This window comes from Hypanus sabinus, chromosome 7 (assembly GCF_030144855.1).
Source record: "Hypanus sabinus isolate sHypSab1 chromosome 7, sHypSab1.hap1, whole genome shotgun sequence".
Lineage (NCBI taxonomy): Eukaryota > Metazoa > Chordata > Chondrichthyes > Myliobatiformes > Dasyatidae > Hypanus > Hypanus sabinus.
The window spans coordinates 3,671,803-3,692,330 of record NC_082712.1 but is presented as its reverse complement, the minus strand read 5'-3'; the positions used below and the strand labels follow the sequence as shown (position 1 = coordinate 3,692,330).

The window sequence follows — 20,528 nt, the reverse complement described above, 5'->3', positions numbered from 1 at the left end:
TGGCGAATGCCGCGATGCTAGTGCACCCCAGAATGGACGTCCCTACCGCCCTCACAGTGGATGCATCTAACACGGCAGTCGGTGGGGTGCTGGAGCAACTCATCGAGGGTCGGTGGCAACCCCTGGCGTTTTTCAGCAAACACCTGCGGCCACCCAATCTCAAATACAGGAACTGTTGGCGCTATACCTGGCAATCCGGCATTTCAGGTACTTCCTAGAAGGTCGGCCCTTCACCGCGTTCACGGACCACAAACTGCTTACCTTTGCGTTCATGAAAGCATCCGACCCCTGGTCGTCCCGCCAGCAGTGATACCTGTCCTGCATCTCTGAATACACAACGGATGTCCGGCATGTCTCAGGAAAGGCCAATTTCGTGGCAGACGCCCTCTCCCACCCTAACATCTAAGCCCTGTCCCGGGGGTAGACTATGAAGCACTGGCGGAGGCGCAGCAGGCAGATGAGGAGATCCCTAGTTACAGGACTGCAGTCTCCGGTTTGCAGCTCCAGGACCTCCCCGTAGGCCCAGGTGAGAGGACCCTACTCTGTGACGTCACCACCGGCCAACCCCGCCCCGTCATCCCGGCAGCCTGGCAGCGGCACGTTTTCAACTCCATTTACAACTTAGTGCACCCCTCCATCAGGTCAACCATCCGGTTCTTTTGGTACGGACTCCGCAAGCAGGTCAGTGAATGGGCCAGAACGTGCATGCACTGCCAAGGTGCAGCGGCACACCAAAGCCCTGCTGCAGTAGTTCCACCCCACCCGCCTGCATTTCAACCACATTCATGTGGATATCGTGGGGCCCCTGCCAGTGTCACGTAGAGCGCGGCACCTCCTGACTATCGTGGACCGGTTCACAAGATGGCCAGAGACGATCCCGCTCACCGACACCACCTCCAAATCCTGCGCCCGGGCCCTGATCACCACCTGGATGTCCCGCTTTGGTGTACCGGACTACATTTCCTCCGACAGAGGCGACCAGTTCACCTCCAGCCTGTGGTCAGCTATGGCCAGCCTCTTGGGGACACAGCTACACCACACCACTGCCTACCACCCACAGTTGAACGGCCTGGTGGAGCGTTTCCACTGTCACCTAAAGTCGGCTCTCATGGCCCACCTCAAAGGGCCTAACTGGGTGGATGAGCTTCCCTGGGTCCTGGCCGGAATCCACACGGCACTCAAAGAGGATCTGCACACCTCGTCGGCCAAGTTGGTGTACGGCGCACCCCTGGTCGTCCCAGGAGAGTTCATACCAGCCCCAAGGGGGCAAGAGGAAGAACCCGCAGCAGTCCTGGACAGACTACGCGAGAAACTCGGTAACCTGGCCCCCATACCCAATTCACAGCACGGGCAGAACCCGACCTGCGTACCCAAAGACCTGCAGAACTGTAAGTTTGTGTTTGTACGAAGGGGCGGACAGCGGCCGAACGAGGGGCCGTTCAAGGTGATCAGAAACAACGGGTCCACATTCGTGCTGGACATTGGGGGAAAGAGGAAGTCTTCATGGTGGACCGACTCAAACCGGCCCACGTGGACTTGGCGCAGCCGGTCGAGATTCAGGCACTGCAGCGCAGAGGCAGACCTCCCAGAGTCCAACCCAGACTGTGGACATTGGGGGGTGTATCGCCGGTTCTGGGGGGGGGTTATGTGGCGACCCACTTCCCACTGCACTCGAACCGGCTCACAAAGTGGCGCGCGCCGGCATTGAGGCCGGTCCCAAAGAGGGCGCCAGGCCTGCTTCACCAGCAAGGGGAAAAGCCCGTGCGCGGGACGGGACTGTGAATACGCGCTCCCTACAGTATTCCCACCCGGGGAGGGTGGGATCAGGAAGGCTTAAAAGCGAGGCTGCAAGGTTTGAATAAATCTCTTTTGCAACTGCAGCTCACCGACTACATGTCATTATTTCAGCGCTGCATGTAACACACCGCTACAATACTGCAGTCTCATATTTAATACGTTCACTTTGTCATATAGATCAGTCACATATTCCACTTCTCCATGGAAATTCAATCTTGTTTCCCAAGATCTTGTTGACTTCAACAAAAATTCAACTATAGTGTCAAAAAAATCAAAGAAACATTTTAAGTATCAGCCTTTTGACAGCCAACCCACTTCTGTGTGAAGAAGCAAGTGTTCAAACTCTTCATCATTATCTTGGATATAACCATATAACAATCACAGCACGGAAACAGGCCATCTTGGCCCTCCTAGTCCGTGCCGAATCTTTACTCTCACCTAGTCCCACCTACCCACACTCAGCCCATAACCCTCCACTCCTTTCCTGTCTATATACCTATCCAATTTTACCTTAAATGACACAACTGAACTAGCCTCTACTACTTCTACAGGAAGCTCATTCCACACAGCTATCACTCTCTGAGTAAAGAAATACCCCCTCGTGTTTCCCTTAAACTTCTGCCCCCTAACTCTCAAATCATGTCCTCTAGTTTGAATCTCCCCTACTCTCAATGGAAACAGCCTGTTCACGTCAACTCTATCTATCCCTCTCAAAATTTTAAATACCTCGATCAAATCCCCCCTCAACCTTCTACGCTCCAATGAATAGAGACCTAACTTGTTCAACCTTTCAACTGGTGAAATGTTCTGCTATTTAATGGATGAGCTTTATTTTTGTTGATAGCAGATATTCCAGGAGTCATGCTTGAACAAAGTCACTGGCTGAGGTTTCTGGCTGCAAGATGTTGATGATGAATTACACAATAGATTGCAAACAGATTTGGAATTTCCTTTTTCATAAAGGCCTCTAAACCAGCACGGTGACCTGTTGTATATGGTACTGCATCTGTACACAAGATATCGTGTTCCTAATCAGAATTCTTTTATCCTCAATATACATTTTGAGCTTATCATAGACTGATTCTGTTTTTAACTTTTTACAAAACAGAGTATCTTCATAAGCTTTTCCGTTTTGGTTAAATCTACCATATGCCATTAGCAACGCCTCGTTGTCTCACACCGTGACTTATCCAGTTGTATCCCAAATTCTGTATTTTGTAGCTCTGTGCATAGTTGTGTTGGTCAGAAAGAACTACAGTCTGCAGATCAGTAAATTTGAATGAATTAAGGACAATGGAAGCATACAGACCAATTGCCTTTGTTCCGCCCTAAGAGGGGAGATGCCATTTTATGTAGCGCTCTGTTCTCCATTTCGTGAGTTAGTCGCTTGGTTTGATCAGTGTTTTAAAGTTGACACAATGATGCTTCAGGTAATCTGCTGAACTATGGATCATTTCCAGATAAGAAATTATTTGTGAGGTGTTCTTTGGTGGATATTACATGCAGGTTTGTGACAGCTGGCGTGATTCAAGCGTGTTGCTGATTGAGAATAAAGACCCATAAATTACCGATTGCCACTTGCTGGGAAGAGGGCAATAAGAGAGCTGGAGCAGAGCCGATAACAAGGTGTTAAAGGTCAGCACATGACCTGTGGGCAACGACTCTGGAATGTAACGTTTGAATCGGTAAGGAATGGGTATAAAAGCAGATGCTTTAAGTGTGATGGCAGCGATAACCCTGTAGAACAACTATCATGGATATGAGGAGCCCCACAGACACGTGGAGATTTGAAACGAGATGATGAGGAACACGTAGCCAGCAGCAGATGCTCCTTTTTAACTAGTATTATCGTTTTTATTCTTTGACTGGTCACTGAAAACACAGTAGGTGTGCACACAGGTATTCAGTTGTGTCAATTCACATGTTCTTCTGTTGGGACAATAAAGGCACTTGTTGGTAATTACAGATTCTCCCTGATTCATGTAACCATCGATACTCAATGTCTTCCCAACACGATGAGCTACAGTTATTACTGTAGGGATTGATTTTAAAATTCTGGTATCCATTTTTGAGAAGAGTGATGAGCACTTCTGATACAGCAAGCGTTATTAATCTTTCACCAATTGTATGAGATTTTCCACACTATGCCATCATTTTGGAAATGTTATAAGAAGCAATGAGACCACTATCAAGGTCATTTTAGCTTCTTGGTAAATGACTCGAGAGTGCAATACTTTTCAAATGCTTCTTTCATCTTCTGGAACTGAGTAATACCATAAGTAGCCTTTTCAGCGTGTCTTTTACGGAAGTGTTCTTGCAATCTTGATGGTTTCAGTTTTACAAGTAAGAAACATGTGGCATCACTGATCTGATGGGAACATAATAAACCATACTCCAGGTATGCAGCATTGTATTGATGCACTTTCTGTAGTTTTTGTTTCTGAGCAGGATTAGAATTCAAGGCTTCACCACCTCCAGACTCAGAGACCGTGCCATATGAAACAGAGGTCACTTTGAATACCTCAAGAGGAATCTTCAGGGTCAGCAGGGTCAGCGATTGGCTCTGTTTCACCATTTGGTTCTGGCCCCCGCTGTATTATCGCGAGACCTGTTTTCTGTAGATCTGTAGAGAAAGCTGAAATGAAATGAAACATCTTTATTGTCATTGCATAGTACAATTTGTCACGCAGCAATACAGCGAGAATGAGTTTGCAACTCTCGTACTCAATGCTATAGAACAACAAATGAAATAAAATAAACAATAAATTCAGATTCAGATTATTGTCATTTATAAACCACAAATACAATGCAGTTAAAACATGAGACAACGTTCTCCGGAATGATAAAAGCACAAAACAGACCACACAAGAAAAACCACATAACATTTGGTAATCCCCAGTCCAGAGTCTGGAGAGGCCGCTGCGTAACGATATCGTGCTACCGTCTTAGCACGCTCCCCAGAAAGGAACTACAAACCCATCAGACAAAACTAAAGCTACAAGACCTACACAAAACCACATAGATTACATATAGTTATAGTTACATATAGTTTCAACAGTGCAGACAATACCATGATTGATAAAAGACTGACAGAGACCACATAATTATAACACATAGTTTCAACAGTGCAAAGCAATACCGTAATCTGATAAAGAGCAGTCCATGGCACAGTTTAAAAGAAAGTCTCAAAGTCCCTACAGCCCATCATCTCACGCAGATGGTAGAAGGAAGGAAAACTCTTCCTGCCATGAACCTCCAATGCCGCAGCTTGCCGATGCAGCACTTTGGGAGCCCCAACCACAGCCAACTCCGAGTCCGTCCAGAAACTTCGAGCGTCCGACCAGCCCTCCAACACCGAACACTGAGTACCATCCCTGCCGAGCGCTTCGACCCCGGCACCGGCCGCCAAGCAACAGGCAAAGCTGAGTATTCGGGGCCTTCCTCCCGGAGATTTTTCCGATCGCACAGTAGCAGCGGCAGCGAAACAGGCATTTCAGAAGTTTCACCAGATATTCCACCGTGCTTCACACATCCGTCTCCATCAAATCAGGATTGTACATGGCATCCTTCTTGACAGATTACAGATATTCATTCCAAAGTGGCCGCTGCACGCTGTGTCGTGCCACCATCTTGCATCTAGATTGCAAGTAATTAAAAATAAAATTCAGTAACCAGCCAGTACAAGCAACGTCCAGCAGCACAAAAGTGCAACTCGGATGCATGATGGCCATAAAACCAGGATTAAAAGTAGCAATATAACAAATGTATGGATGATGCTTGATCGATTGGTTCAGAGCAATAATAGCTCTGGGAAAAAGCTGCTTTTCAGTCCGGAAGTGTGGGCATAGAAAATCTTATAACGTCTGCCAGGTGGGAGAAGTTCAAACAGATGATTGTGTGGGTGTGTATTGTCCTTACAGATGCTTGTAGCTTTCCTTAGGCAGGGTGAGCTGTAGGTGTCCTCCAGGGCTGGGAGCTGTGTCCCGATGATCTTCTGTGCACTTTCTTACCAAAGAGGGCGAACTTTCTTACCAACTGTTACATTGCATGAATTAATTCTGTGCCACGAGTCAAGGGGAACTGCTGGGCACCCTGGTGGCTAATTTATGCATCTCCAATAATGTCTATTTGGTTGATAAGGCCGGGTGAGATTACTGAGTTTCAGACGCGTTGTGATGAGTGCTCACCGCCTACAGAGCTATGGTTCTACTGGTGGTCCAGGGCCTCATCCTGTTTGTTTGGAAATGCCTGCTCCACTAACGGTTGGTCAGGTCTTGTGCCTCAGGTTCTGGTGCCCCCACCCCAAGAATATTGAATGCTGCCCCCCTCAACAACTTCTATTTTCCCTAATGCACCCTGAGGACATGCCCCAATTGGAAACCTCTGGTTTAGATGTTTCAGCATGGATTAGATGGACAAAAGGGCCTTTTTCTGTTCTGTATGATTTTTGAGTCTATGAAGGGCCCTCACCACCCAGGACATGGCCTCTTCTCATTACTGCCAATGAGAATACAGGAGCCTGAAGACTATGTTTTAAGAGCAGACTCTTCCCCTCCACCATCAGGTTTCTGAATGGAGCATATACCCACAAACACCAGCTTGTTGTTTCTTTGCACTTTATTTGTTTTTGAAATTAATAATATATATCTTTACACTGCTAACAAAAATCAACAAATTTCACATTATCATAAACACAAGTGATCTAGCAAATGCTGGAAATCTTCAGCAACTCATAGAAAATGTGGGAAGAACTCAGCTGGTCAGGCAGCATCTGTGGAGGGAAATGAAATTGATGATTCAGTCCGAGTCCTGATGAATGGTCTCAGCCTGAAATATGACTGCTTATTCCCCTCTATAGATGCTACCTGACCTACTGAGTTCCTCTAGCATCTTATGTGATTTTCTCATGTCAGCTAAGTCAGTAACAATATATCTGATCAGGAAACCCAAGATAATAACTCCATCTCAATCAAGTCCCAAAACTCTGCAAGGCAAACTAGCTCCTTTTAAAAGAATTTTAAATCTGGGGCTGCGTGTTCACCAACAGTCACTTCAATCCTTTTTCACTTTTCCGACCCCCTTCAGGCCGTACACAACCCTGAGCATGAGGTAGACCAACACAGAGGCACTGCCCAGCAGGAAGAGGATGACGTCGAGGAGGTGGTATTGATACCAGGGCAGTTGCAAACCGTAGGGTCTCAGATGGTCACCTCCTCTAAACTCCAGCACATGCTCCAGCCACTGCACCAGGCGCTGACGTGGAGGAAATGGGTACGAGCGGTGGACACGGCTCAGAGTCTCTGCTGAAGCTTTGTACCTGTTGGGAAACACAGATATAATTGTAACCGGATCAGACAGCCGTTGATGGAGTCCATATCAAACACTGGTTCTTTATATTGCCAAGGTACGTCCTCACTTTATGGGCTTCCCTGTCTCAGGTCATGTCCAAGTTACACAGAGCAAAGGAAGAACAGCCCTTTGATCCATGATGCTATGGCAACCCTTTGACCTGCTCCAAGATCAATCTAACCCTCCACTTTTCTATCATCCTTATGCCCAAGAGCCTCTTAAATGTCCCTAATGAACCTGCCACCCCTGGCAGTGCATTCCACGAACCCACAGAGGGAGGTTAGTGTAAAGAACCTACCTCTGATATCCAGTCACCTTGTATCAGCCATTTTCGCCCAGGAGAAAAGTGATTGATGCCTCTTATCATCTTATACACCACTATCAAGTCACCTCTCATCCTCCTTCACTCCAAAGAGGAAAGCTCTAGCTCGCTCAACCTATCCTCATAAGACAAGATCTCTAATCCAGGTAGTATCGTGGTCAATCTCCTTTGCACCCTCTTTAAAGGTTTTAATGTAGAAGCTGGCCAGTGTCTTTTTTCCCAGGGCAGACGTGTTAGAGGGTATGGCTTTAATGGGAAGGGGTAAGTTTAAAGGATGTGCGCAGGGTGAATGTTTTTGACAGAGTGGTGGGTGCCTGGAATGTGCTGCCAAGGATGGTGGTGGAGGCAGATATGATTGAGGTGTTTAAGAAACATTTAGCCAACACATGACAGACGGGGTGGATGGGGAGAGGTTTGCAGCCAATATATAGGCTAATGGGATTAGTTAAATGGACATCTGGGTCAGTACAGTCATGGTGGGCTGAAGAGCCTCAGTCACTTGCGGGCTCTGGGGGTCTCCACACATCATGTAGCCAAAGGCAGCTCTGGGAGTACTCTGAGAACAAGGTCCCTCACACAATGTGGCACTGGGGACGTTTCGGGCCAAAACGTCGTCACTACCTCCTCCCACAGATGCTGTCTGGCCTGCTGAGTTCTGCCAGCATTTTGTGTTTTTATATTTATTTCCAGCTTCTGCAGATTCACTCGTGTTGCCATAATTTGGATTTTGGGTTTTGAGCCTGGAAGACACAGGTTTGACATCAGCACATTACAAGTGTGGCAAATACAGATTAAAATGAGAACAGATTTAGGAGAATGCGAGCAGGCTGACTGAGCAACCAAATGCAAGACAAAGCAAATGTAACACAAGATGTGTGAGATGATCTGTTCTGGTAGGAAGGAAGGGGATGGTAGCTCTCTCATGGATTTAGAGACAAGTGCCCGAGGCAGTCTGATTGCACAAATCTGGAGTTTACCTGGACTGTATCTCCATGAACTTCATAAGAATGAGGATGATCTCACAGGGTCAGTGTAACCGGCTGACCTGCACATATTAAGAGGGAGGTCATGGTCCAGAGTGATATGGCTAGGAAGTGTAACAAGGTTCTGCAAAGTGAGCACAGGGAGTAATATAACCATATAACAATTACAGCACAGAATCAGGCCATCTCAGCCCTTCTAGTCCGTGCCAAACGCTTACTCTCACCTAGTCCCACCTCCCTGCACTCAGCCCAGAACATTCCATTCCTTTCCTGATCATTTACCTATCCATTTTTTTTCAAGTGACAATACCAAATCTGCAAAGTAATGTGCTAAGTTAAAGAGCAGGATCTTCAACATTGTGACCTCAGGATTGCTACCCCCAGCACGTGCACAGAAGCCAGAAACAGGAAGACTGTGCAGTTTAACATATGACTAAGAACTCAGTGCAGGAGGGAGGGCATCAGATTTTTGGGTCATTGAGCTCTCTTCCAGGGAAGGTGAGACCTGCGCAGAAGGTACAGTTCACGCCTGAACTGGAGTGGAACTAATATCCTATTGTGAAGGAGACAGACCTCAGACAGACTCGGGAATCAAAAGATGTGACTAATGTCCTTAGCTGATTATATTTCAATGTAAGAAGTATTGTAGGAAAGGCAGATCAGTTCAGGGCATGGATCAACACATGGAGTTACGATATTATAGCCATTAGTGGGACTTGGTTGCAAGAGGGGCAGGACTGACAGCTCAATATTTTCGAGTGCGATTGTTTAGTTGCGACAGAGTGGGGAGGTGTTTACCACATGGGTTCCATGAAGTTTCCTTAGGCAGTATGTAGAAGTCCTAATGAGAGAGTGTGTGATGCTTGATCTGTTATTAGGGAATGAGACAGGGCAGGTGACAGAAGTTTATGTAGGGGGACCCTTTGCTTTTCATGATCATGATGCCATTAGTTCCAAAGTATATACAGAAAAGGATAGGTCTGGTCCACGAGTTGAGATTCCGAATTGGAGAAAGACCAATTTTGATAGTGTCAGGAGGGTCTGGCAGGTGTGGATTGGGAAACACTGTTTTCTGGCAAAGGGTTTCTTGGTAAGTGAGAAGCCTTCAATGAGAAATTTTGAGAGTACAAAACTTGTATGTGCCTGTTAGAGCAAAAGGCAAAGATGACAGATTTAGGGAATGTTGGTTTTCAAGTGACACTGAGATCCTGGTTAAGAAAACAAAGGAGGTGCATAGCAGGTAGAGGCAGGTAGAAACAAATAAGGTGCTAATGGACTATAAGAAATGCAAGAAAACACTTAAGGAAATCAGGACAGCTAAAAGAAGGCATGGGGCTAGTCGACAAGGTGAAGGAGAATCCTAAGGGATTTTACAAATATGCAAAAAAAAAATTTTTAGGCATCCGTTAGACCCGTGAGACTGTGGATTTGCACCTTGGAAGGTTTCCAGGGCGCAGGCCTGGGCAGGGTTGTATGGGAGACCGGCAGTTGCCCAAGCTGCAAGCCTTCCCCTCTCCACGACACCGATGTTGTCCAAGGGAAGGGCACTAGGACTTGGTTGCCAGTGTCATCACAGAGCAATGTGTTGTTAAGTGCCTTGCTCGAGGACACAACATACATGCCTCAGTTGAGGCTCGAACCAGTGACCTTCAGATCACTAGACCGATGCCTTATCCACTAGGCCACACGCCAACACAAGAGCAAAAAAAAAGAAGAAAAAATTGCTAGGGACATAATTGGTCCTCTAGAATTTCTAAATGGTCAACCATGCATGGAGCTAAAAGATTAGGGAGATCTTAAATGAAATGTTTGTATCTGTATTTGCTTAAGAGACAGACACAGAATTTATAGAACTGATGCAAAGCAGCATCGACTTCATGAACCCTAAACAGTTGAGGATGTGTTTGCTCTCTTAAGGCAAACTAGTGTGGATAAGCCTCTAGGTCCTGACAAGGTGTCCCTCAGACCTTGTGGGAGGCAAGTGCAGAAATTGCAGGGGTCCTAGCAGATATATTTAAATCACCCTTAGTGACAGGTGAGGTACCAGAGAACTGGAGGATAGCTAATGTTATTTTGCTGTTTAAGAAAGCCTCTAAAAATAAACCAAGAAATTATAGGCTGGTGAGCCTGACATCAGTTATGGGAAAGTTATTGGAAGGTAACCTAAGGGACAGGATATACGAGTTTTGGATAGACATGAACTGATTAAGGATCGTCAACATGGCTTCATGTGTGGTAGGTCTTATCAAACCAAACTAATAGAGATTTGAGGACATTACAAGGAATGTGGATGAAGATAAGACAGTGGATGTTGTTTACATGAACCTTAGCAAGGCAAATGAGAAAGTCCCACATGGGAGGTTGCTCAAGAACGTTCAGTCATTCGGCATTCAAAATGAAGAAGTAAATTGGATTTGAATTGGTTTGGGAGTGGTACTAGATGATTGCCTCTCTGACTGGAGTGCCACAGGGATCGGTGCTGGGTCTGTTGTTGTTTCTCTATTATCATCTCGATCATAATGTGCTAAATGAATCGGCAGATTTGCAGATGACACCAAGATTGGGGGTGTAGTGGGTAGCTAAGAAATGGGATCTGGACCAGCTAGAAGATGGGCTGAAAAAAGTAGCAGATGGAATTTAATACAGGCAAATCAGAGGAGTTGAGTAGGATCAACCAAGGTAGGGTTTACACAGTGAACAGTGGGGCACTGGGGAGCGTTGTAGAACAAAGGAATCCGAATACAGATACATAATTGAAAATGGATCATAAAGATAGAATTGTAAAGAAAGCTTTTGACACATTGGCCTTCATAAATCAGAGTACTGAGTACAGGAGATGGGATGTTATATTGAAGCTGTATAAGATGGTGGTGAGGCCTAATTTGCAGTATTGTTTGCAGTTTTGGTCACTGATGTACAGTAAAGATTTAAGTCAGGTTGAAAGATTACAAAGAAATTTTACAAGGATGTTGCTGGGACTGGGCGCCCTGTGTTATAAGGAAAGATTGAATAGGTTAGGACTTCATTCCTTGGAATGTAGAAGACTAACGGAATTTGATAAAGGTATACAAAATTATGAGGGGTATAGATAGGATAAATGCAAGCAGACTTTTTTCCACTGAGGGTGGGTGGTACTAGAAGTCATGGGTTAAGGGTGTAAGGTGAAAAGTTTAAGGGGAACATAAGAAGAATCTTCGTCACTCAGAAGGCTGTGAGAATAAGCTGCCAGTGTGGAGCGGTGCATGCGAGCTTCAATTCAACGTTTAAGAGAGGTTTAGGCCGGTACATGGATGGGGGAAAGGTATGGAGGGCTGTGGTTCTGGTGCAGGTCGATGGGAGGAGGCAGCTTAAATAGTTTGACATTGACTAGATGGGCCAAATGGCCTGTTTCTGTGCTGTACTTTTCAATAACTCTGTCCTCAGGGGAACTCACATAGTCACAAGGAGAACATGCTGAACACCAATGCGGTGGAGGCCAAATCCATGGGTTTATTTGAGGTGGAAGTTGAGCATTTCCTGATCGGTCAGGGCACCAAAGGAGAAGGTGTGTGGGGTTGAGTAGAAATTCGGGATCAGACATGGCAGAGCAGACTCGATGGTCTGAATGGCCTAGTTCCGCTCCTATGTCCTATGGCCCAATATCCTCTGCCCATGATTCCATTCACTCACAACCTGAAGTTAAATGCTGAGCTGTACAGTTTCTCAGAGCCTTCTATATAAAACCTCTCCCTCCTTTGCCCCGAACCTCAGGGACAGTGTAGAACCTCCAAACAGAGGAGATGGAGAGGAGGTAGGAAGTTCAAATCCCAACTTGCCAGAGGGATCCACATCAAGCAAACACTCACACGTATCCATCACACTCACAACACACACATGGACACACACCGACAACAGAGACACAGGCATATACTTGCAAGCATGCACACAGACAGGTATATACACACGTATACATAAACAACCACACACACACAGTCCAACAAGTTGTACATACCTTTTGTCCTTGATGACAGTGGCCATGGTGTGACTCAGGTGGTCTGCCTGTACTTGGGTGACATGAACAGTCAGCCCGAGGCCCTTGACCTCCACCCTCACCATGTTATCAAACTGATCTCCGAAGAGTGGGATGCCGATCACAGGCACTCCGTGGTACACTGCCTGCTGCAGGCTGTTCATGCCCCCGTGTGTCACCAGGAGACGAACCTTGGGATGACCTGTCAGCCCAGACCGAAGTACAGTGAGAGACATCTTCAATCCATTAACTCTGCTAAGAAGCACCCGCCATTTCCCAAAGAAAATCAGACAGATACTCCCAAAGCCAGAGGAGAACAGATCAACTGTACCATCAGATTATAAGACCATAGATATGAGCAGAAAGAGACCATTTGGCCTATCGAGTGTGTTCCACCATTTCATCATAGATGATCCATTTTCCCTCTCAGCCCCAATCTCCTGCCTTCTTCCTGTATCTTTTCATGTTCCGATAAAGAATCTATCAACCTCTGCCTTAAATATACCCAATGACTTGGCTTTCACAGCCATGTGTGACAACAAATTCCAGAGGTTCACCACTCTCTAGATAAAAGAATTCCTCCTCATATCTTTTCTAAAAGGATGCCCCTCTATTCTGAGGTTGTATCCTCTGGTCCTAGACTCCCCCACTATAGGAAACATCCTCTCCACATCTACTCTATCTGTGTCCTCTGGCCTTAGACTCCCCCACTTTAGGAAACATCCTCTCCACATCTACTCTATCTGTGTCCTCTGGTCCTAGACTCCCCCACTTTAGGAAACATCCTCTCCACATCCACTCTATCTGTGTCCTCTGGCCCTAGACTCCCCCACTATAGGAAACATCCTCTCTACATCCACTCTATCTGTGTCCTCTGGTCCTAGACTCCCCCACTATAGGAAACATCCTCTCCACATCCACTCTATCTGTGTCCTCTGGTCTTAGACTCCCCCACTTTAGGAAACATCCTCTCCACATCCACTCTATCTGTGTCCTCTGGCCCTAGACTCCCCCACTATAGGAAACATCCTCTCCACATCCACTCTATCTGTGTCCTCTGGTCTTAGACTCCCCCACTTTAGGAAACATCCTCTCCACATCTACTCTATCTGTGTCCTCTGGCCCTAGACTCCCCCACTATAGGAAACATCCTCTCCACATCCACTCTATCTGTGTCCTCTGGTCCTAGACTCCCCCACTATAGGAAACATCCACTCCACATCCACTCTATCTGTGTCATCCGGTCCTAGACTCCCCCACTATAGGAAACATCCTCTCCACATCCACTCTATCTGAATCCTCTGGTCCTAGACTCCCCCACTATAGGAAACATCCTCTCCACATCCACTCTATCTGTGTCCTCTGGTCTTAGACTCCCCCACTCTAGGAAAAGTCCTCTCCACATCCACTCTGTGTCATCCGGTCCTAGACTCCCCCACTATAGGAAACATCCTCTCCACATCCACTCTATCTATGTCCTCTGGTCTTAGACTCCCCCACTCTAGGAAAAGTCCTCTCCACATCCACTCTGTGTCCTCTGGTCCTAGACTCCCCCACTACAGGAAACATCCTCTCCACATCCACTTTATCTGTACTCTCTGGTCCTAGACTCTCTACCATAGGAAACATCCTCTCCACATCCACTTTATCCCAGACTTACAACATGATAGGATTCAATGAGATCCCCGCTCCTTCTTCTAAATTCCAGTGAGTAGAGGCACAGATCCATCAAATGCTTTTGATATGATAAGCCGTTCTATCCTGGAATCATTTTTGTGAACTTTCTTTGGACTCCCTTTAGCACCGGCACATTCGTTCTTAGATAAGGGGACCAAAACTGCTCACAATACTCCAAGTGAGGCCTCACCAGTGCTTTATAAAGTCTGAACATTACATCCTTGCTTCTATATTCAGCCCTCCTGAAATGAATGCTAACATCACATTTGCCTTCCTAACCACTGACTCAACCCGCAAATTAACCTTTAGGGAATCCTGGACAAGCACTCCCAAGTCCCTTTGCAACTTAGATTTTTGAATTTTCTGTTAATTTAGAAAATAATTGATGCTTTTATTTCTTCTACCAAAGTGCATAACCATACACTTCCCTACACTGTATTCCATCTTCCACTTCTTTGCACATTCTCTTAATCTAAGTCCTTCTGTAGCTTCTCTACTTTCTCAAAACTACCTACACCTCCACCTACCTTTTTACTGTCTGCAGACTTTGCAAAAAAGCCATCAATTCCATCATCCAAACCACTGACACATAATGTAATAAGAAGCAGTGTCAACACAGACCCCTGTGGAACACCACTAGTCACAGGCAGCAAACCAGAAAAGGCCCCTTTAGTCCCACTCTTTGCCTCCTGCCAATCAGCCAAAGTTTTACCCATGCTAGTATCTTTCCTGTTCTAAAATGGGTGCTTAACTTGTACAGCAGTCACGAGTGGCACCTTGTCAAAGTCCTTCTGAAAATCCAAGTACACAACATCCACCCATCTCCTTCGTCTGTCATGCTTGTTACTTCTTCAACTGCTTGATATTTCTTCAGAGAATTCCAAAAGCTTTGTCAGGCAAGATTTCCCCTTGAGCAAACCATGCTGACTACTGCCTATTGGTGGGATTATTGATGATACATGCTACTTTCTTGAAAGCACATTTTTAAGAATTGACTCCATCTTCCAACCACTGAGGTCAGTCTAGCCGGACTATAATTTCCATTTTTCTGCCCTTCTCACTCCTTCAAGAGTGGAGTGACATTTGCAATTTCCAGTTCTCTGGAATCATGCCAGGATCTAGTGATTCATATAAAATTATTAGTAAAGCCTCCACAATCTCTTCAGCAAATTCTTTCACCATCTTGTCCCAGTGACTTATCTACCTTCAGATCTTCAAGTTTCTCAAGAACCTTCTCCCCAGTAATGGCAACTTCACACAGAAGCCTCCACTGCTTCATTGGGCAAAGAATTCCACAGATTCACCACTCTGGGAAAAGCAGTTCCTCCTCATCTCGATCCCAAATCTCCTCCCCCAAATCTTGAGGCTATGTCCCCTAGTTCTAGTCTCACCTACCAGTAGAAACAACTTTCCTGCCACTACCTTACCTATTCCTTTCATAGAACCATAGAACATTACAGCACAGAAACAGGGCTTTTGGCCCTTCTTGGCTGTGCCGAACCATTCTTCTGCCCAGTCCCACTGACCTGCACCTGGGCCGTATCCCTCCAAACCCCTCTCATCCATGTACCTGTCCAAGTTTTCTTAAAATGTCAAAAGTGAGCCCGCATTCACCACACCATCTGGCAGCTCATTCCACACTCCCACTACTCTCTGCATGAAGAAGCCCCTCCAATGTTCCCTTTAAACTTCTCCCCCTTCACCCTTAACCCATGACCTCTGGTTTTTCTCTCCCCTAACCTCAGTGGAAAAAGCCTGCTTGCATTCACTCTGTCTATACCCATCATAATTTTATACACCTCTATCAAATCACCCCTCATTCTCCTACACTCCAGGGAATAAAGTCCTGACCTATTCAACCTTTCTCTGTAACTCAGTTTCTTAAGTCCCGGCAACATCCTTGTAAACCTTCTCTGCACTCTTTCAACCTTATTAATATCCTTCCTGTAATTAGGTGACCAAAACTGCACACAATACTCCAAATTCGGTCTCACCAATGTCTTATACAACCTCACCATTACATTCCAACTCTTATACTCAATACTTTGATTTATAAAGGCCAATGTACCAAAAGCTCTCTTTATGACCCTATCTACTTGTGATGCCACTTTTAGGAAATTATGTCTCTGTATTCCCAGATCCCTTTGTTCTACTGCTCTCCTCAGTGTCCTACAATTTACCTTGTATGTTCTACCTTAATTTGTCCTTCCGAAGTGCAATACCTCACACTTGTCCACATTAAACTCCATCTGCCATTTGTCAGCCCATTCCTCCAACTGGTCCAAATCCCTCTGCAAGCTTTGAAAACCTTCCTCACTGTCCACTACACCTCCAATCTTTGTATCATCAGCAAATTTGCTGATCCAATTTGCCACATTATCATCCAGATCATTGATATAGATGACAAATAACAATGGACCCAGCACTGCGGCACACCACTAGTCACAGGCCTCCACTCAGAGTAGCAATCTTCCACTACCACTCTCTGGCTTCTTCCATTGAGCCAATGTCTAATCCAATTTACTACCTCTCCATGTATACCTAGCGACTGAATCTTCCTAACCAACCTCCCGTGCGGGACCTTGTCAAAGGCCTTACTGAAGTCCATGTAGACAACATCCACTGCCTTCCCTTCATCCACTTTCCTGGTAACTTCCTCGAAAAACTCTAATTTTGTATTTTTCTATAAGATCTTCTCTCATTCTTCTGAATTCCAGTAAGTACAGTCCCAGATGCTTCAATCTCTCCTAATAGTCTCTGGAATCAACCTGGTGAACCTCTTCTGCACCGCCTCCAAAGCCAGTATATCCTTCCTCAAGTAAGGAGACCAGAACTTCACACAGTACTCCAGATGTGGCCTCACCAGTACCCTGTACAGTTGCAGCATAACCTCCCTGCTCTTAAATTCAATCCCTCTAGCAACAAAGGCCAACATTCCATTTGCCTTCTTGATATCCGGCTGCACCTGCAAACCAACTTTTTGTAATTCCCGGACAAGCACTCCCAAGTCCTTCTGTACAGCAGCGTGCTGCAATTTTTCACCATTTAAATAATAATCTGCTCTTCCATTTTTCCTTTCAAAGTAGATGATCTTGCATTTACCAACATTGTATTCCATCTGCCAGGTCCTTGCCCGCTCACTTAATCTTCTATATCTCTCTGCAGACTCTCCGTATCTTCTGTGCGATTTGATTTTCCACTCAATTTACTTCCATCAGCAAACTTAGATACACTACACTCAGTCCTCTCTTCCAGATCGTTAATTTATATCGTGACAGTTGCAGGCCCAGCACCGAACCCTGCGGCACGCCGCTCACCACTGATTGACAACCAGAGTAGCACCTGTGTATCCCAACTCTCTGCTGTCTATTAGATAACCAATCCTCTATCCATGCTAATACATCACCCCAACTCTATGTATCGTAATCATATGGATAATTATCGAGCACCTTCTGGAAATCCAAATAAATAACATCCGCCTGTTCCCCTCTAACTATTGCACTTGTTATATCCTCAAAGAACTCCAGTAAGTTTGTCAAACAGGACCTGCTGCATCTGCCTGACGGATCCACTTCTTTCCAGATGCCTCACTATTTCTTCTTTAATGACAGCTTCAAGCATTTTCCCAACTAATTGGCCTATAGTTACCTGCCTTTTGCCTATATCCTTTTTGGAACAGTGGTGTGACATTCACCATCTTCCAATCTGCTGGGACTTGCCCAGAGTCCAGAAAATTTTGGTAAGTTATCACCAAAGCCTCCACTATAACTTCTGCCATTTCTTTCAGTTCCCTGGGATGCATTCCATCAGGACCAGGGGATTTGTCTATCTTCAGGTCCACAAGTTTGCTCAGTACCACCTCTTTAACATAGAACATAGAATAGTACAGCACAGTACAGGCCCTTTGGCCCACAATGTTGTGCTGACCCTCAAACCCTGCCTCACATATAACCCCCCACCTTAAATTCCTCCATATACCTGTCTAGTAGTCTCTTAAATTTCACTAGTGTATCTGCCTCCACCACTGACTCAGGCAGTGCATTCCACACACCAACTACTCTCTGAGTGAAAAACCTTCCCCTAATATCCCCCTTGAACTTCCCTCCCCTTACCTTAAAGCCATGTCCTCTTGTACTGAGCAGTGGTGCCCTGGGGAAGAGGTGCTGGCTGTCCACTCTGTCTATTCCTCTTAATATCTTGTACACCTCTATCATGTCTCCTCTCATCCTCCTTCTCTCCAAAGAGTAAAGCCCTAGCTCCCTTAATCTCCGATCATAATCTATACTCTCTAAACTAGGCAGCATCCTGCTAAATCTCCTCTGTACCCTTTCCAATGCTTCCACATCCTTCCTATACTGAGGCGACCAGAAATGGACACAGTACTCCAAGTGTGGCCTAACTAGAGTTTTATAGAGCTGCATCATTACATCGTGTCTGTTAAACTCTATCCCTCGACTTATGAAAGCTAACATCCCATAAGCTCTCTTAACTACCCTATCTACCTGTGAGGCAACTTTCAGGAATCTGTGGACATGTACCCCCAGATCCCTCTGCTCCTCCACACTACCAAGTATCTTGCCATTTACTTTGTACTCTGCCTTGGAGTTTGTCCTTCCAAAGTGTACCACCTCACACTTCTCCGGGTTGAACTCCATCTGCCACTGCTCAGCCCACTTCTGCATCCTATCAATGTCTCTCTGCAATCTTTGACAATCCTCTACACTATCTACAACACCACCAACCTTTGTGTCGTCTGCAAACTTGCCAACGACAAGTTTGGTTTAATGATCGCTATTGTATCAAGGTCCTCATCTCCATCGCATCCATAACATCTCTGTTCGGCATGTTAGATGTGTCCTCCACCATGAAGACTGACACCAAATAGTCATTCAAAGCCTTTGACTTTTTCTCATTCCCCTTTCTCATCCTCCAAAGGACCTATGTTCACTTTAGCCAACCTTTTCTGCTTTATATAATGATAAAAACTTTTACTATCTGTTCTCAACCCCCTGACTAATTAACTTGAACCCTCCTGAACAGCTCTAACAAACCTTCTCGAAAGGGTATTGGTCCCCCTTGGACATCAGGTTAGAAGACACATGAGCAGAATTTGCTATTTACCCATCGAGTGTGCTCCACCATCCATCATGGCTGATTTATTATCCCTTTCAACCCCATTTTCCTGCCTTCTCCCCGTTACCTTTGATGCCCTCTCTTAACAAGATCCTTTTCATTTTCATCCTATCATCCTCCGCTTTAAATATACCCAATGACAGCCTTCACAGCTGTCTTGGGCAATGAATTCCACAGATTCATTACCCTCTGGCTAAACAGATTCCTTTTGCCTCTGCTCTAAAGGGATATCCCTCTATTCTGAGTTTGTGCCCCTGGTCCTAGTCTCTCTCACTATTGAAACATAGAAACATAGAAAATAGGTGCAGGAGTAGGCCATTCGGCCCTTTGAGCCTGCACAGCCATTCAGTATGATCATGGCTGATCATCCAACTCAGAACCCTGTACCAGCTTTCTCTCCATACCCCCGATCCCTTTAGCCACAAGGGCCATATCTAGCTTCCTCTTAAATATAGCCAATGAACCGGCCTCAACTGTTTCCTGTGGCAGAGAATTCCACAGATTCACCACTCTCTGTGTGAAGAAGTTATTCCTCATCTCGGTCCTAAAAGGCTTCCCTTTAATCCATAAACTGTGACCCCTTGTTCTGGACTTCCCCAACATCGGGAACAATCTTCCTGCATCTAGCCTGTCCAATCCCTTTAGAATTTCATACGTTTCAATAAGATCCCCCCTCAATCTTCTGAATTCCAGTGAGTAAACATTGGAAACATCCTCTCCAAGTCCACTGTATCAAAAGGAGACAGACTGTACGAACTCTGAGAATGTGAGTGGTAGAGCTTTGAAACGCTTCCCAAAAGTTGTGAAATTATTTCGGAGTTGAGGTGAGTGAAGTAATCCACACCAGATTGGGAGCCTGATGATCGTAGTGTCGTAATTTTTCCTGAACTTGGTGTTGTGGGACCTAAGCCTTCTGTGCCCCCTACCCGATGATAGTCACAAAGAGAGGGCAAGGGCTCGATGGTGGGATTATTGATGATACATGCTACTTTCTTGTGACGGTGCTGCATGTAAATATGCTGAATGTGGGGAGGGTTTTGCTGTGAAAGACTGGGCTGTATCTGTCACATTCTGTAGACTTCTGGTGTTTCTATAGGAGACAGTGATGCAACCAGTTCAAAGTTCTGAGTACATTTATTATCCAAGTATGTATACCATTTAGAACCTTAATACTTGCCACTGTGCATCTACACCTTATGCCACCATCTGCAGGCCTTTGTTGCTTCCAGCTGTCACCTTCCAGCCTCACAGTGCAGAT

At 45.6% G+C, this 20,528-nt stretch overlaps 1 protein-coding gene across 5 annotated transcripts in view; it reads right to left on the bottom strand.

Moving 5' to 3' along the window:
- Nucleotides 1-4,569: 4,569 nt before the first annotated feature.
- The window catches only part of LOC132396507 (UDP-glucuronosyltransferase 3A1-like), a 55,332-nt gene continuing 39,373 nt past the window's right edge, over nt 4,570-20,528 (bottom strand). For all 5 annotated transcript variants that reach the window (XM_059974086.1, XM_059974085.1, XM_059974087.1 and 2 more), the window contains 2 exons: nt 12,443-12,662; nt 4,570-7,114 (listed from right to left, as the gene is read on the bottom strand). In XM_059974086.1, the coding sequence (XP_059830069.1) occupies nt 6,850-7,114; nt 12,443-12,662 (485 nt within the window). In that variant the 3' untranslated portion in view covers nt 4,570-6,849. The remainder of the gene's footprint in view (nt 7,115-12,442; nt 12,663-20,528) is intronic.